Source organism: Parasteatoda tepidariorum, chromosome 1 (assembly GCF_982258835.1).
Source record: "Parasteatoda tepidariorum strain Cologne lab strain chromosome 1, Ptep-v5.0, whole genome shotgun sequence".
NCBI lineage: Eukaryota > Metazoa > Arthropoda > Arachnida > Araneae > Theridiidae > Parasteatoda > Parasteatoda tepidariorum.
Window position 1 is genome coordinate 11,169,047 of NC_141755.1, and position 15,817 is coordinate 11,184,863.

Sequence of the window (15,817 nt, forward strand, 5' to 3'; positions counted from 1 at the left end):
TATAAGCATTTTGTTTTACTTCGTTTGTAAAAAAAAATTTTCGAGAACTTGTTTTTTGAAACACTGTTTTCATCATCATCAATAAAAAATGCAACATCATCAGCGTTGAATAACAAAATAATCAATTAGTGTGCATTCATTTCTCTTTTTTCTTTCTCAATTTAGAGTGCGACCAAAAGATTCTGAGTAAAAAGGAATCCTCTGGAAACGTGTATTCTCCGAATTATCCATATCCTTATAATTATCCTAGTCTTTGCAAATACTATATTTATGGACTTCAAGACAACCAAGATTTAGAAAGGGTCAGGCTCGAATTCGAAAAATTTGGAATTCCGAAAAAAGATGCAGAGTAAGTATATTTTCATGCTTAAATACATTTGTTTACAACATTTGGTGTATGCATCGACTAGCAAAAAGAAGTTTTTTTTTTGCATTAAGAGATGGTAAATTATCTATGAACAAACTTGGTATTTTCCAACTCTTGATTTGTCAATACATTAACAAGTCCGATTTTTTCTTAAATCCATAGGTCTTAATCTCTAGTGTGTTGGTAAGGCAGGAGGAAAAATAACCAAACCAATTAATCTACCTCATGAAAGTTGGATGCACTTCTGAGAATTGGCTTTCAATTTTTCTCTGTTTCCCTCAACAATCTGTCTAATTTTGATACTTTCGATTTCACCTTATTCATAAGGGATTAATTAAGTTTCAAGAACTTTTTTTATGTGTTTTTTAATTAGTGATTATTAATGTGCATGAATGTGTATATTTCTTTAAATTTATTTATAGACAAGGTTTCTAAAACTATATTTCAAGGGTGATCATCTCAGAATACCCTGCATAAATAAAAGAAATTGAGAAACTTTTATTCAAAAGTTTTAAAAACGTTATTGGTAATGGGCAATTTTATAAATAAATAATAAACGTATAAATTTTTATTTTAAACAGCAAAACAAAAACCAGAATAGATAGTTAAATTTTAATAGCAAATACTCAATTTTCATAAAACCATGTCGATTCAAGCTTTTGGCCTCGAACAATTATTTAACAGCTACATAATAATGTACCCTTATGTAAGTAACGAATGCTCCAAACATGACTGCCAATTCGAAACAAAAATAATAATAAATAAATAATAAAAATAAAAAACGGAAATAGTTAGAGATAATATAGTTAAAAATATAGTTTGTTGATTTCTGTTCAAAAAAGCTTATTATTTACTTTTATCATATTTCAAAATTAGTTACAATGTCTCTCAACAGATGGCACCTTTGATTAAGAACACTATAAAGCAATATTTTCTTCCCCATGCCAGACCATTCCATCTGAAACATTCTTTTCAGCGTTTATTAATTTTGTTCTCAGATTGCATAACCTTGTTCCTGCAAGGATGGTCATTCTGAAAATTATATTATGTAGTTTTCCTCTATTAACAAATCCATCGCTTGAAGAACTCAGTTAGTAATTTTAATATTTGGCGAAAATAAATTGACCACCTTTCTAACAAGCTAGCTTCCTTTTGTTCCGTTTGTCTTTGACTGATTTTTAAAATTGTTGGTCATTTATTGAACACCCGTTAAAAGTAGATATGCAAAGAATATCTCCTTACATTATGTTAATTAATAAAAAGCTTCTGTTATTATTATCGCTATTTGCATTTTTTGAATCTACATATTTTCAGCTGTACTGATGGAGGTTTCTTGAGAATTTACTTACAAGGCCAAGAGGAACGGCAAGCATTGGACGAATTCGATCTAAATCTATGTGGTTCAGAAACAGATTTACCACCCACCGTTATATCAGAAGGTCCACGTTTAGCCATGATCTTTAGTAGTGGTCAATCAACGGGTCAAGGATTTAAAGCAAGATACATTTTTGAAACAGGTATATATTTTTCAAAAAATTTTTTAACGCATGTATGATCCATGTATTTATACCTGGTGCTATGAACTATAAACTAACCAAGCTACATAAGATATGATATAATAGTCAAAAGGAAAAGTTTTTACCACAGAACAGGGTGTTGGAAAGAAAATAGGGATCAGTAAGAGGGAGGGTTCTAGGGAATATCAGAAATGCATTAAAAATGAATAATGAAGGAAAAATAATCGTTATTAAGAACTTTTTAACAATTCATAAACGAGCGGAAGGCTTAATTAGCCTGGTTGGTAACTCGTGTTCGTGAGAACGTGAGTTCGATTCCAGCCGACCAAAGAAACGTCTTTCGTGGTCTCAAAGTCTTTTAAGTTCCCATGACAAATCAATTCCTCGAGGGTACTGATCTAGGAATTCCCGTGTCTTCTGGAATGCATTCAAGATTACAAGGCTACGGAGTTGAACAGAGGCAGTCGTAAACTCAAAATTTGGGCTGGCAGTTCAGCGGCGATTCGAAAATAAAAGAATATAAACGAGCGGAGATTCGATGAAATATGGGGCAATGATGTGTATCACGTAGACCAGGGATGGCGAACCAATGGCACGCGTGCCATTTATGGCACGAGACACAATATTTTGGGCACGCCACCGGTCACAATTGTTATTACACTATGAATTGTTATTACACAAATGTTATTACACTATTAAGCATATGCAACAATTATAAATAAAAAATTAACAATTAATGCTAAAAAAACAATTAGTAACCATAAAAAACAAGCTAACAATAAATAACTATAAAAAAACAGTCCCGCTTAAACTAACATCTAATAACCTAATATAAGTTATTTGTCATCTAATCTGCAACAACAGAAGTCACACTGATGTTACATTAAGTTGTTTTAAGACATGGCAAAATGTATTACACTATTAAGCATATGCAACAATTAAATTGAAATTCACAAAAACAAACAAAATAATAAACAATTATTAATAAAAAAATTAACAATTAATGCTAAAAAAACAATTAGTAACCATAAAAAACAAGCTAACAATAAATAGCTATAAAAAAACAGTCCCGCTTAAACTAATATTTAATAACCTAATATAAGTTATTTGTCATCTAATCTGCAACAACAGAAGTCACACTGATGTTACATTAAGTTGTTTTAAGACATGGCAAAATGTATTACACTATTAAGCATATGCAACAATTAAATTGAAATTCACAAAAAAAAACAAAATAATAAACAATTATTAATAAAAAAATTAACAATTAATGCTAAAAAAACAATTAGTAACCATAAAAAACAAGCTAACAATAAATAGCTATAAAAAAAACAGTCCCGCTTAAACTAATATTTAATAACCTAATATAAGTTATTTGTCATCTAATCTGCAACAACAGAAGTCACACTGATGTTACATTAAGTTGTTTTAAGACATGGCAAAATGTATTTTTTTTCAATGTAAATAAAGAGTTGATAGTATTTATTATTATTATTTTCCCAATAAGCACGAAGTCAAAATTATTTGACGGCACGTCTATGACCTCATTAAACAATTTTTTAGAAAAATTGGCACGTTGGTGTATAAAGGTTCGCCGCCCCTGACGTAGACGTTGTAAGACTTCTGACATTACACTATTATCTGCAACTGCAACGTTAAATCAATTGGGCTGCATTGTCTTGCCTTTGCAACCAAAGAACACAGTCCACTATAAAATTTGCGGCTGTCTACTTCTATAAAAACAAAACAAAACAAAAAACGCTTTTATAAGTGAAGAGCTTTTGAAGGAGCCCTAGATAAAAACCATCTCAAATGTTGAACCTACACCATTTACTAGAAATATTTTAAACCCATAACCATAATATCATAATCAACAACATTGCTGTAGATGACTGTCTGAGGGAGTTCTTTGATTAGACAGAGAGTACATAAGTGCATATCAGCCTTCTTTGCATTTATATGTTGTTTTCCATGTACCTGGTGATGAATCGTAGCTGAATGATAGGAATTTCAAAAAACAACGATCTGTTTTAGCTTGTTTGAGGACACGAATTTCGTCAAAGGGGTTAGGCTTAATGCAACTTACCAATTTTGAAATTTGTAAGAAATTATGATAAAAAAGCAAAAAGAGTATGAATGATGGAATATTCTACCCATCACCAGTATTCGAATCCAGGAAATCTGCTTGATAAGTAAAAGCACTGACCTCTGTTCGATAGATTCATGCATCAAAACATCAGTTCAAGGATAGCTGAATTGTCAACTGTCAAAAACGACAGTATGACACACCTAAAATCTTGTTTCATATTTGTATCATCTTTCCATTTTGCTTTACTTGAATTTTTATTGATTATAAACCACTTAATGACTTTGAGATGAAATAATAATCTAAAACATCAATGATGTTAAAGAATTTATCTGAATTAAATGTAAAACTCAAAAGTTTGTTTGGCAAAGTTTTAGGTCTGAAACCGATTCCAAACTCTTTTTATGATTTTGAAAAATATCCTAAAATGATGAAACGGGATTTAAAAATATCAATAATCTCACATAAGTTAGTAGCAATTCTAGGGAAATCAATTTTTCCATTATTGATCTTAGATTTAGAGGAAAGTATTGTTTTCCACTGAACGAAAATCAATATAAAAAGGATTATTAAAAATCTTTGAAAAGGAATAAAATAAAATTAATTTTAAAACTTTTAGAAACATAAATTATGGGTAAAATAAGAAAAAAATAATGCAGTTGTTAAATTTAAAAATACTAAAAGAGAGTGAATTTCTTTTTTTTAAAACACCTTCGGATTTTTTAATGTTTATTTTTTTATTTTAATTGTTTATAAGAAGACGTAACATTTATACGAAGCTATTTTAATCATAATAAAATTTGCTTTTTTAAAATATTGTGGTTTCAGTTTGATCTACTTGCTTTTTTTAGAATTTAAAAAATATTGTTTTAGATTCATATTTATTTTATGTTTCTATAAAGTCAGATTTTATTCAAAAATATATCACAATAGCATTTATTTCCACTTTTATTCGAATGAAAACATGCCAATTTGCCAACACTATTATCGTACTTCTTAAGGCCTGGTTTCTTAGGACAGGACGCCGTCAGCTGGAAATCAGCGCTATCCTCTGATTGGTCCATTTGTGAGTTTGATAGTATACGTCATCGAACGCTCATCTTGAACTACAATTGCCGTCCAACTCAACTGCAGTGGGATTACAACGTGACGTTTACCACAGAAGCAATGGCGGACAACATCCAACAGCACATTGAATTCAGCCAAGACTTTGATTTTGACATTAAACATAGCTTCTTCATTAAACATAGCACTCTTCATTTAGCTCAGCTATAATGTGTTTTTTCTTAGACAAAGTCATTTTTTATTCTCTAAAACACTGGTCGAGAATAACAAAATCAATACAAATTCAAAATAAATATTTGTTTACGTTATTAACGCATGCGCAATGAGAGATAATGTCTGCGTTGGACCAACTGCTCACGCTGAGCTAACAAAAAAGTATTTCTTTGGCGTCAGTTCTACGTCAACTTTCCGCTGACGCCCAGATAAGGCGCTTGTCCTAAGAAACCAGACCTTTAGAATTGATTACTTGATACTATAGTTAGCTTAATACTAGTAAACGTAATACTATAGTTAACTTGATACTAGTTAACGTAATACTAGTTGCTTGATTCTAGTTAACGCAATTCAACTACATCTTATTCATGTTACAGCAAATTTGTGATTTGAAGAACTGAGGCTGTTTTTCGAAGTCGCCATCGTCATATGAAATTATGCTTTTTTGCAAATATTATGCTACATTTATTTCTGTTGCAAGTTTGCAACAGTTACTCATGACTGTTAAGTCAAGCTTAGCCTCTTTAAAGCCAGCGCTTTTTATGCTTATTTTGAAAATGGCGCAAAGTCACAATTTTGCAAAAATAAAAAGCGTTTGTGGTCTAATTTTTAAACATTTAAAAACTTACTCCAATGCTGCATTATCTGGGCTCATAAGAATTTGCAAAATCTGAGAATAAGGGAGTGATTTCGATAGTTTTCATCTAAGAGAAAAAATTTCGCCGAATTGCCGATTCTCAAAATGTTTAAGTTATTTATCCGTTCTAACGCCCAGTTAATTCTTCGCGGCAAGATAATATATATAGTTTAAAATAATCGATTTGCTTCAAGTGTTAGGCACTTAAACTGTGGCTTTTTCATTTTCCTTGGCGACAAAGTTTCGAAAAACCACATTAATATAATAATTCAGGGGATAAAAGGGCGAGAAGTTAGTTGAATACTTGGCGATATCCGGAGCATAAGATGAATAATGAAAGATGAAAGAAGATCTGGAATTAATAAAGACATGACACCTCTCTCTGAAATCGATTATCCTACGATTTGGAGAAGAAAAAAATTTGGGTCAAATATAAGCCTCTGATTATCATTGGCATACCAACAAATCTGTCAGTGAACTTATGAAGTTTAAGGTTTTCTCGATGCATCTCAACAATTGGTACTTTATAATTAACGTATTTGGCATGAGATTTGAAAATAGAATGAAAACTTTTCCTCTATGATAATGCTACAACATCCCACCATCTTTGGAGGACATCCTGGACTGTCTCAATATTACGACAGAAGATCTATTTCGAAATACATCAATCGCTGCCTCAAAGTTAATGGAATATTTGTACAATTTCAAGCACCTGGTTTAGAGCTGATCAAAACCATCGGGATACGTTTTACCACCGACACCATATAATGATTTAGTATTGGACCATTTTTTGAAAGCGTAAAAAAACATAAAGGATATTAGAAAAAAATCAATTATCTAGGCCTGCTTAAAGAAAAATTGAAGTAAAATATGGGGAAATTTAAAAAAATAAATTATCTTCGAATTATCATTCTCTATTTTAAAAACACTGTACTTATAAGTAGTCCTTATTTATAGTTTATAAAATTACTAGTGTTCAAATATACTTCACAAAATATATTTAAACTTTGAAAAATTTGTAAACATAAGAATCGCAGGGATACAATTTATAACGACAGGACTACGTCCATTGTCTTACTCATTCTTTTTTTTAATAAATTGCAATTTTCTGTTCCAGACTACAAGGTTCCTGGCACCCCTTTTCCTGACGGTACGTGTCACTTTACATACCTCAGTACAAGTGCACTGAAAGGAGAATTTAATTCACCAAGATATCCCGCCAACTATCCATCAAACACAAGTTGTCAATATATCTTTCAAGGGGAGCCTGGTACACAGATAAAAATTGTTTTCAACTATTTCAGAACTAAAACAAGTGATACTGCCAGCACTGGATATAAGTAAGTGAAAAATAGTTTTCATATACATCTTTTAAAAATTTTTATACAGGAGTAAATAAAAAATCTCGGAACAGCTGCATAAATCGAGAATCGCAATTCTAGTTGAAAAATTAAAATCTAAGAAGTTTTGTAAAATCACCTTTATTAAAATTTTTTTATTATTATAAAAAGATATTTTTATTAAGGGGCATACGTTAATAATAAAGTACCTAAAATAAGGAAAAGCAAAAAACAAAACTTTTTATCAAATTTTAACTTATCTTTATATATTAAAATATATTGAAGAAAATGAGAGATTTAAAACTTCAAAAGCTAATTTTATTTGAGGAGGAAGTTAAGAGTAAGTCACACTTCATCAATAAACGGGTTTTTGATAATTTTAATTATTTCTTTGCTCTTCTTAATTTTGATTATAATTGTCAAAACCTTTTTTTTTTTTTAATTCTCACCTAATTACTCTGGGGGGGGAGCTAATTTTTTGTTACATTAATACAAATACATCTTTTTGATCTTGCCTAATTTTGGTGTGGGAACTTAAAATCTGAAAACAGTTATGCTCCTAAAGCATTTAAAGACATTAAAAGCATTCAAAAGATTCTTTTAAAAGGCGCTTTTTGTCGAAATGTGCAAGTTTAAAAATATAGCAGGAGATCACGTGAATGTCATGACAGTCTTCTAGAAGAGATCACGACTAAAATTGTATAGAAATCCATAACCGGAAATGTCATTGTACGCAGCTAGGGGAGTTTAAAAATATTTCCGGCATAGTTTCCTATACAATTTCAAACTGAATAAAAATTCTATATCGAAACATAAAGTAATACATTCGTAAAGTGTTGAAACAATTACAATAATTAAATTTTTGAAGTTTTTAAGTAAAACTCTTCAAATAGTTCCATTCAAGTTCACGAGTTAACGCCATCATTTTAAGTCATAAGATCATAAAAAATGACTTAGTAGTGCTTATTTTGAAGTTAATAAGTTTACCAGTGTTCAAATAGGTTTCACAAAATTATGTTTAAACATTAATAAATTTATAAATGTAAGAATTGCAGGGATACAATTTATTTCCTTTAAGCCGATGTTTTTCCAATAATTATCTTCTACGATAAAGACATATCTTATTCCACACGGATTCAGATAATCTTATTTGAAGTATCAACACATTTATCATTGTAAACCTTTTGGAAAATAGGAGAGGGTATTTCATTCAAGGAAAAATACCACCTGTCATAAAATATCATTTATTTTATTATTCTAGATAGTTATTTCGATATATTTCTATTTTATTTGTTAAAATTTTAGAATATATTTTGTCATTTTATAGTTTGAAATCGCTTAAATTTTTAAGTTAAAGTAAGTCATTGAAAGGTAATAATAAAAAGCAATTCTTGCTCTTCAAACTGGGAATTTATCTGGGCAGCAGCAAAACCTAGAGTACCTGCGTTGTGATAACGAAACAGAATAATTTATTCTAACCAAATTCCAAATTAAAGCAAATCACAGAGCTCGTTAACAGATGGTTCTACTTACCTTAAAAACGATAAAACAATGTTTTCTGCTACTTTTCAAACCAATCCAACTGAAATATTTGCACAAAAGTCGGTTTGCTTTGCTCACAGATGGAAGTAATGTAAAAAGATAATGCATTGTAAGAATGTTATGGAAAATGTAAGCAAGTTGTTGCAACACAGTAAAAAATTTCGAATCAAATTATGGTAAAAAGTAATTTAATTTATGTTTGACTGGGTGTGGGTACATTTTACCGTAAAATGTATTTTTACCGTAAAATTTTATGGAAACAAAAGTATGCTGTATCCTAATTTTTATAATAATATTTTCGGTAAAACCATTGAATCACTGTAATTAAATAAATATTAATATAAAAATTGCGGTATAAAATTTTACATTAAGAATAGATTTTACGGTAATATGGATTTTACGGATGATGAAACTAAAGCAACTGTAAAGTAAAAATTTTTCACTGCATTTTGATCTGGAATTTTTCATTCATAGTGTACAAATTTATGTTATATAAAATTAAACTTTTTTACATCTATTTTCAGTTTAAAATGTCTTTTAACTTACTTTGTAATCAACTTTAAAACTTAGTAAGCCCAAATTGAAAGTAGAAATTGAGAGGTGTTTAAGGGTAAATATTAGAAGGGATCGAGGGATCAAACTGGTTTCGATGGGTTCATCTCGCTTTCTTCACTAGCGATTTGACAGGCTCAGATCGCTTTTTTATTTCTCTCACCTTTAAATATTATTTTGCACTTGCGAGTCCTTATTTGTGTAGTTTTATTGCATATTTTTCAAGGATTTTAAAATTATGTAAACATTAAGGGAGGCCGAGAAATCTGGGATAATTTTAAAAATCTTTGAAAAATATGTATACATTAAGGGTGATCATTAGATAATACTTCCCAATTATGTTTGATAACAATTGCCTGATAAAAAATAAAACAATATTTAATTGCGTATTTTTTGCAGTGATGATTGTACAGAAGATTGGCTAGAAATTTACGAAGTTTATCCAAATGACCGTGAAAACAAGATTGGACGCTATTGCACTAGATCCACTCCAGGACCTATTGTGTCTGACAAGGAAGCGCATACCATGAAAGTAGTACTTCACACCGATGCTCAAGGTGTGGCCAGTGGTTTCATCGCGACATACAACTTTATAACTCCCGACAAAAAATTTGATGGTATGCACACATTTGATGTAACATCTTACGATCGAAATGACGTAAAATGAGAATAATTATTTTGATCAATACAAATTACATGTACCGAAACTAAAAGCTTATAATTCAGTTGTTTAGACGCATTTAAATTTTAATGGTCTAAAATTTACATAAAATTATTTACATGATTTAATGTTGAAGGTGAAACAAAAATAACTTTCAAAGTGTTATTACTTTTTCTTCATCTTCTTCTTCAATGGCGTGCCAGCTAAAGGTGGGCCATGGCCTTCCTCAGAATCAAGTTCCAAGCAGATTTCTTCTTGGATAGACTCTTCCAGTTTATAACTTTGAGAACTCTTAAATCTTTTTCTAGGCTGGCGATCCACTAGATCCTTGGTCTTTGAACTGATAAAAATTTTATTATGCCTGTTTCTTTGTAGATCCTATAACGCTCTGAATTTGTTCTTTGTTATTACTACGTACCTCATCTTTTTTTAAACATTTCCCATGAGACTTTTATTACTTTTTTCGTCTTAATTCAAACATTTCGTGTCTTTTCTTCCCCATCTAACTTTAAAACTTTTCGTGTTGATAATATTTAATGTTACTTGGCAAATTTTATGCTATTACTATTTCATCTTACATTGATCTCGTGTCATTACTATCGTATTGCGATTCAAAAATCTCGTATTATCGCTATTTCCTTTTACTTTAACAATTTCTTATTATTACACCATCTTCGGGTTTTGTTATCTCATCTTAATTTAACAATTTTCATCTTTCCTCAATAAGTTTGTGTTATTATTATTTTATATTGAAAATGGTAAAAACCATATATGGCAGTACTTTTACTTTCGTTACTTGTACCGCCGGTACAACTAAAAAGTACGTACTTTTACTTGTACTTCGTTACTTTTTAAATTTAGTACTTTTACTTGTACTTTCGGTACTCTTTTAGGGAAAAAGTGCAAGTATTTGTAACGGAAATGTCGAATGAAATCGTTACTTTTTTCTAAAACTCGGTAAGCTTTCTAAAAATAAGAAAAAAATAAAAAATAAATATTTTTTTAAAAAATGCTTATGTTTTTTTAATTTTTAAAATTAATGCGCAATATATATGCATTCACAGCTAACTTCGTGTTCAAATACCTTGACCTTTTAAAATTGTCATTCCTGAAAGGGAAAAGACGGCTCTTTTGAACTGCGAAAGGTTTCGTGATGTGAAATCGCAGGACGATTTATTGCTTGCTGCAGGTCTGGTACTTTGCATCAAATTTAATTGGTTTGAAGAAAAAGCTAGAGAGGAGGCTACAAAAAAAAAATTTGGAAAGAATTGTCCAAGCTGAACACCCTGCTATAACTAATAAAGTAACAGAAAAAAAACCCAGGAAATCTTAATTTTCTAAAGCTGAAAACATCATGCCAATCACCAACGACAGAAGAATTTATGGCATACATGAGCTCAAATGTCGAAACGGAAAGCATATCAATTTTGAATCGATATCCAATCGTAAAAGAATTATACGTGAAATATAATACTGCAGTACCTTCTAGTGCTCCCGTGAAGCGCTTATTCAGCGTGGCTAAGCACGTTCTGAGAAATTCTCGCAGCAGACTCAGTGACACCACTTTCGAAATGCAATTATTTTGTAAAATGAATAAAAATATTAATTAGCAAGTTATTTTCAATCATTTTCGAGTTTTAAGCATTTATTCCATACATTTTAAATAAAAAATGTTGGATTTTGTTATTACGTTTTTCAATTTTCTTTTTGAACTCACTAATAATACATTTTTGTCTTAATACATTTTTTACCTAATACATTTTTACCTAGTACATTTTTTACTAAAATTATGTTTATGCCCGACCTTGTCAAACAAAGCCCAGTCAAATCTCTAAGAACTTCAGAACTATTTGTGCTATTGAAAACTATTATAATTACTATTTCAACTCTTGAAAACTCGAAGGTATTAATTTAGCCGCTGATACTAAAATTCGTTAACAAATTTTAATTATTTCGTTAGGCAGAAATGTTCGGAAAATGATTTTCTCGCATGACTTCAGCATTAGCCATTGTTACAAATGAAATTGTAGACTATTCTGTTTCAACTTATACTGCACATGCAATTATTTTTTACTAGCTCAAGATCACAAAGCTATATGAAACACCGTGTTTGCTTTGTTTATGTTTGTGCTTTTAAAACGCGTTTCTATAGAGTAAAACAATTTCAAATCAACGGTTATTTAAAAAAATAAAAATAATAAACTAAAAATTAAAATCAATAGATAGAATTTCTTTTTCGTGCAAATCCATAAAAAGTTTGATATTAAAATTATATTTGATTTTAAAATTATATTATACGATTATATTATAAAATTATATTATAATATTCTTCCGAATTTAAAAATAAATTAATGTCCATAGCTTTCAAAATCAAAAATAATTAAATAAATAACAACAATTTTGCAAAAACATTAAAGAACGTAAGAATATTATTCAGTAAAATTTTAGGTTACTTTGAATTTTCGATTTCCTAGAAATGTACTTTTAAATCATTACTTTTTTGTTTAGTACTTGTACTTTTACTTGTACTTTTTACTCGTTCCTTTTTAAAATAAGAACTTTTTACTTTTTACTCGTTACTTTTTTTAAAATTACTTGTACCGATCAATTTCTTTTTACAGAAAATACTTCTCCTTGTTTTTAAATAATATTAATGACATATTTGATGATTATATCAAAATATATACAACAAAAAAATTATAATGTATTAAAATCTAATATGTAATAAAAAAAATATCACATAAGTCAATTTTTCCCATTTTTTATTTAATTTTAAAAAATCAACCTAAATTAAATTATATCACAAGCAAAATAATTAAATTATATCACAAGTAAAATTTTTTAAATATATAATGATGATTAATGCAAATTTTGGACATAAATAAAACTCTGTTTAATATGTTGAAAAATCGATTATGCTTAAATAGCAATAACAATAAAATAAATAGTAATAAAATCATAAAATAAAATAATAAATTAAATAATAAATGAAATATTAATAACATAATAAACTGAAATAGTGCAGCTTTTGAGAAAATAAAGATAAAAAAAAATTTATACGACCAATTATAAAACACCTTTTAAAACTAATGGAATGAAAACATATTTTCCAAAACTACTTAATATGAGAAAGTAAAATAATTGACTTGAAAATATACGACCCCTAAGCTATGTGTCTTAAAAATTACGAATTGCTAAAAATTTAATTTCATTGAATACAATTTCATAACCATCACTCAACAGTCGTCCCCGTTATGAGTTTACGACAATCTAAGTTCAACTCCGTAGTAATTTTTAGCCCAACCTTAAAGACAAGGGAATTTCTAGATTCGGCATTGGGTCAAACTAGCCTTCCTAGAGTTAGATGGAACTAAGCCGCGTTTGCGTTATATGGAGAGAAAAGCTAACGGAAGACCTTCACGATTAGCCCGAAGGCAAAGGGACTCTAACCCATGATCCGTCTACCTCTGAGGACATTTTACGTCAGCACTTTGGTTGGTGAACAGACTTTGTATCAACCATCCACAGCTGGGACTCGGACCTGGTTCACCTCACTGGGAGACGAACGCTCTATCCCCTGAGCTACTTCGGAAAATTAGGTTATAGTTAATATTATTATTAGAATTATTATTTATTAAAAGGACGAATTGAATAATAGAAATGTATGTATATTATTCAATTCGTATAATATTCGATATCAGAGCGCACAGTGTGAAGTAGCACATTATTGCTTAAACATGAAAATACATTTAATAATTAAATTACAATTTTTATATTGTTAAATTTTATATATATATATATATATATATATATTCCTAAAATTTTAAAATGTATATAAGTGATTTACAGCTATAATAGTTATAAAAATTTAAATCACGTAGCTCTCAGTAAATCTTTTAATGTATAGTTGTTTTTTTTTACTTTTTAGAATGTGGATTCAACAGCAGTGAGGGACAGACCTATGGAATAATAACGAGTCCAGGCTTTCCAGAAAGATATAAGGATAGAAGACAAGTCTGTCACTGGTATATAAGTGTCAGACCGAGCTCCAAAATATTACTTTTATTCTCATTCTTTCGTCTTGAAGGAGACCCCACGGGTAAATATTTAACTGTAAAAGCATGTCTCGTAATCACTGTTCTTAATTTAAATTATTAGAATCCAAGCGAAAGTCAAATAGGAAAATAGAAATTAATAATCAAGTGAAGAAAAAACAAAAACACTATTGAAATCAGTTGAATTTGTGTAGAGGGGTGAATGAACGTCTGAGATGTTACTAATAATCGGCTTTTAACCTTTTTCTGTTCTACCGGCAACTAACAGGTTTTGATGATTTTAATCCTGTCTTCCTCAGTAATAATTCGACAGATTATGATAATGTTTTTGCGTTTTCCTCAGAAAAATAAATAACCGCAGTTCCCAACATGCATAAATTTTTACTTCATTTAGACAAGAATTCTAAAAACATATATCAAGGGCAGTGATAAAAGAACACCCTGCATACTTATAAAATTTATCAATCACTACTGTAATGTTCGGTACAAAACTATAGAAACAATTTTAATTGCCTACTCCTATTTTATTATATTTCTGATAATTTTTGTTTATCCCCTCTTTATCTTCCAGCAGTTAGAAACAAATTTGCATGTGTTAAGCTCCATCTTTAGTGCTAATTCTTTAAACATCGATAACTGTTTTTTACCATCTTTGTTTCGATAAAAGAATTTCATTTCATTTAACTTAATTATTAGCTAGGATTTTAAATCTGTTTACATTAAACGCGGCAATTACGGAACAAACAGCGTGAGTACAATTTTATTGTAAGTAAATTAGACTTCGACAAATCAATTTTCATAGTTCAAAGAAATTAAAACAATGAGTTTTAGCACATATTTCATTGAAAAAAAGTATGTAGTCAAAACTAACACTAATGAAATGTGCTGTAATGCTGTGGTTTTTTTTCTTTTTCTTGGATCAGCAAGGGGTATGGTTTTTTGCGGTAATTTGAAGCCAACCGCTGAAACTGCTCCCGCACTGACTGCATGCTAATGCTCCCCTAGTTTGCAATTTAGGAAATTAGAATTAAAAGAAATTAAAATATTGTTAGTATGTTAATTTAAGCTTCAGCAAATTCATATAAAGTGAAATTTTTATTTTTTTTTACAGAACGAGGCTGCCCTGGTGCTGTTGTGAGAGTGTGGAAAAATCTAAGTCAGCCACCCTCTGAAATGTGTGGCATGGATGCTTCAAACGGTACTCTTGAAATCTTATCCACATCGAGCATACTAAAGCTTTCGTAAGTCTATTTCGCCTTTCTGTAACCTAAAATAATTAGCAATAATTATTTTTTTTATTCTTATTAAGCAACACATTTTTATTTTTTCACAACAACTAATTATCTTATATGAAATAGCTATACTATAAGTTGTTCATCCTGTCGATTTCAAGTTTTAGAACATCAATATGTACAAAGGTGTGGAAAAAAAATGTTCTGAGCTTAAATATTAAAAATTCTTAACATTAAAAATAGGTGTGATGTAGGCAATACTACAAAATAGATAACGCCAAGTGATATTTTTATACTATGGAATTGTGAACTGATAGCGAAACAGTGAAATAGCTCGCATCATTATAGCTATGGTAGTCTAAAAGTTTATATACTCATTAGAATAGGTTCAAGTGAAAACCGAAGGACTAAAAAAATTCGCTAATGAAATGTGAACATGAAGATAGATTATTTTGTTGCATTTATAAAAATTTGAGATCTACATTATTTACAAATATTCCCCTACCAAAATTTTTTTAATGACTTGATGCCTTATTAATTAATTAGCAGT

General features: G+C 29.7%; 1 protein-coding gene across 2 annotated transcripts in view; it reads left to right on the forward strand.

The window, feature by feature from the left end:
* The window catches only part of LOC107455273 (cubilin-like), a 183,605-nt gene that overhangs the window by 160,938 nt on the left and 6,850 nt on the right, over nt 1–15,817 (forward strand). For both annotated transcript variants that reach the window (XM_071180200.2, XM_016072780.4), the window contains 6 exons: nt 166–349; nt 1,682–1,884; nt 7,003–7,225; nt 9,719–9,936; nt 13,909–14,079; nt 15,147–15,276. In XM_071180200.2, coding sequence (XP_071036301.1) covers nt 166–349; nt 1,682–1,884; nt 7,003–7,225; nt 9,719–9,936; nt 13,909–14,079; nt 15,147–15,276 — 1,129 coding nt within the window. The remainder of the gene's footprint in view (nt 1–165; nt 350–1,681; nt 1,885–7,002; nt 7,226–9,718; nt 9,937–13,908; nt 14,080–15,146; nt 15,277–15,817) is intronic.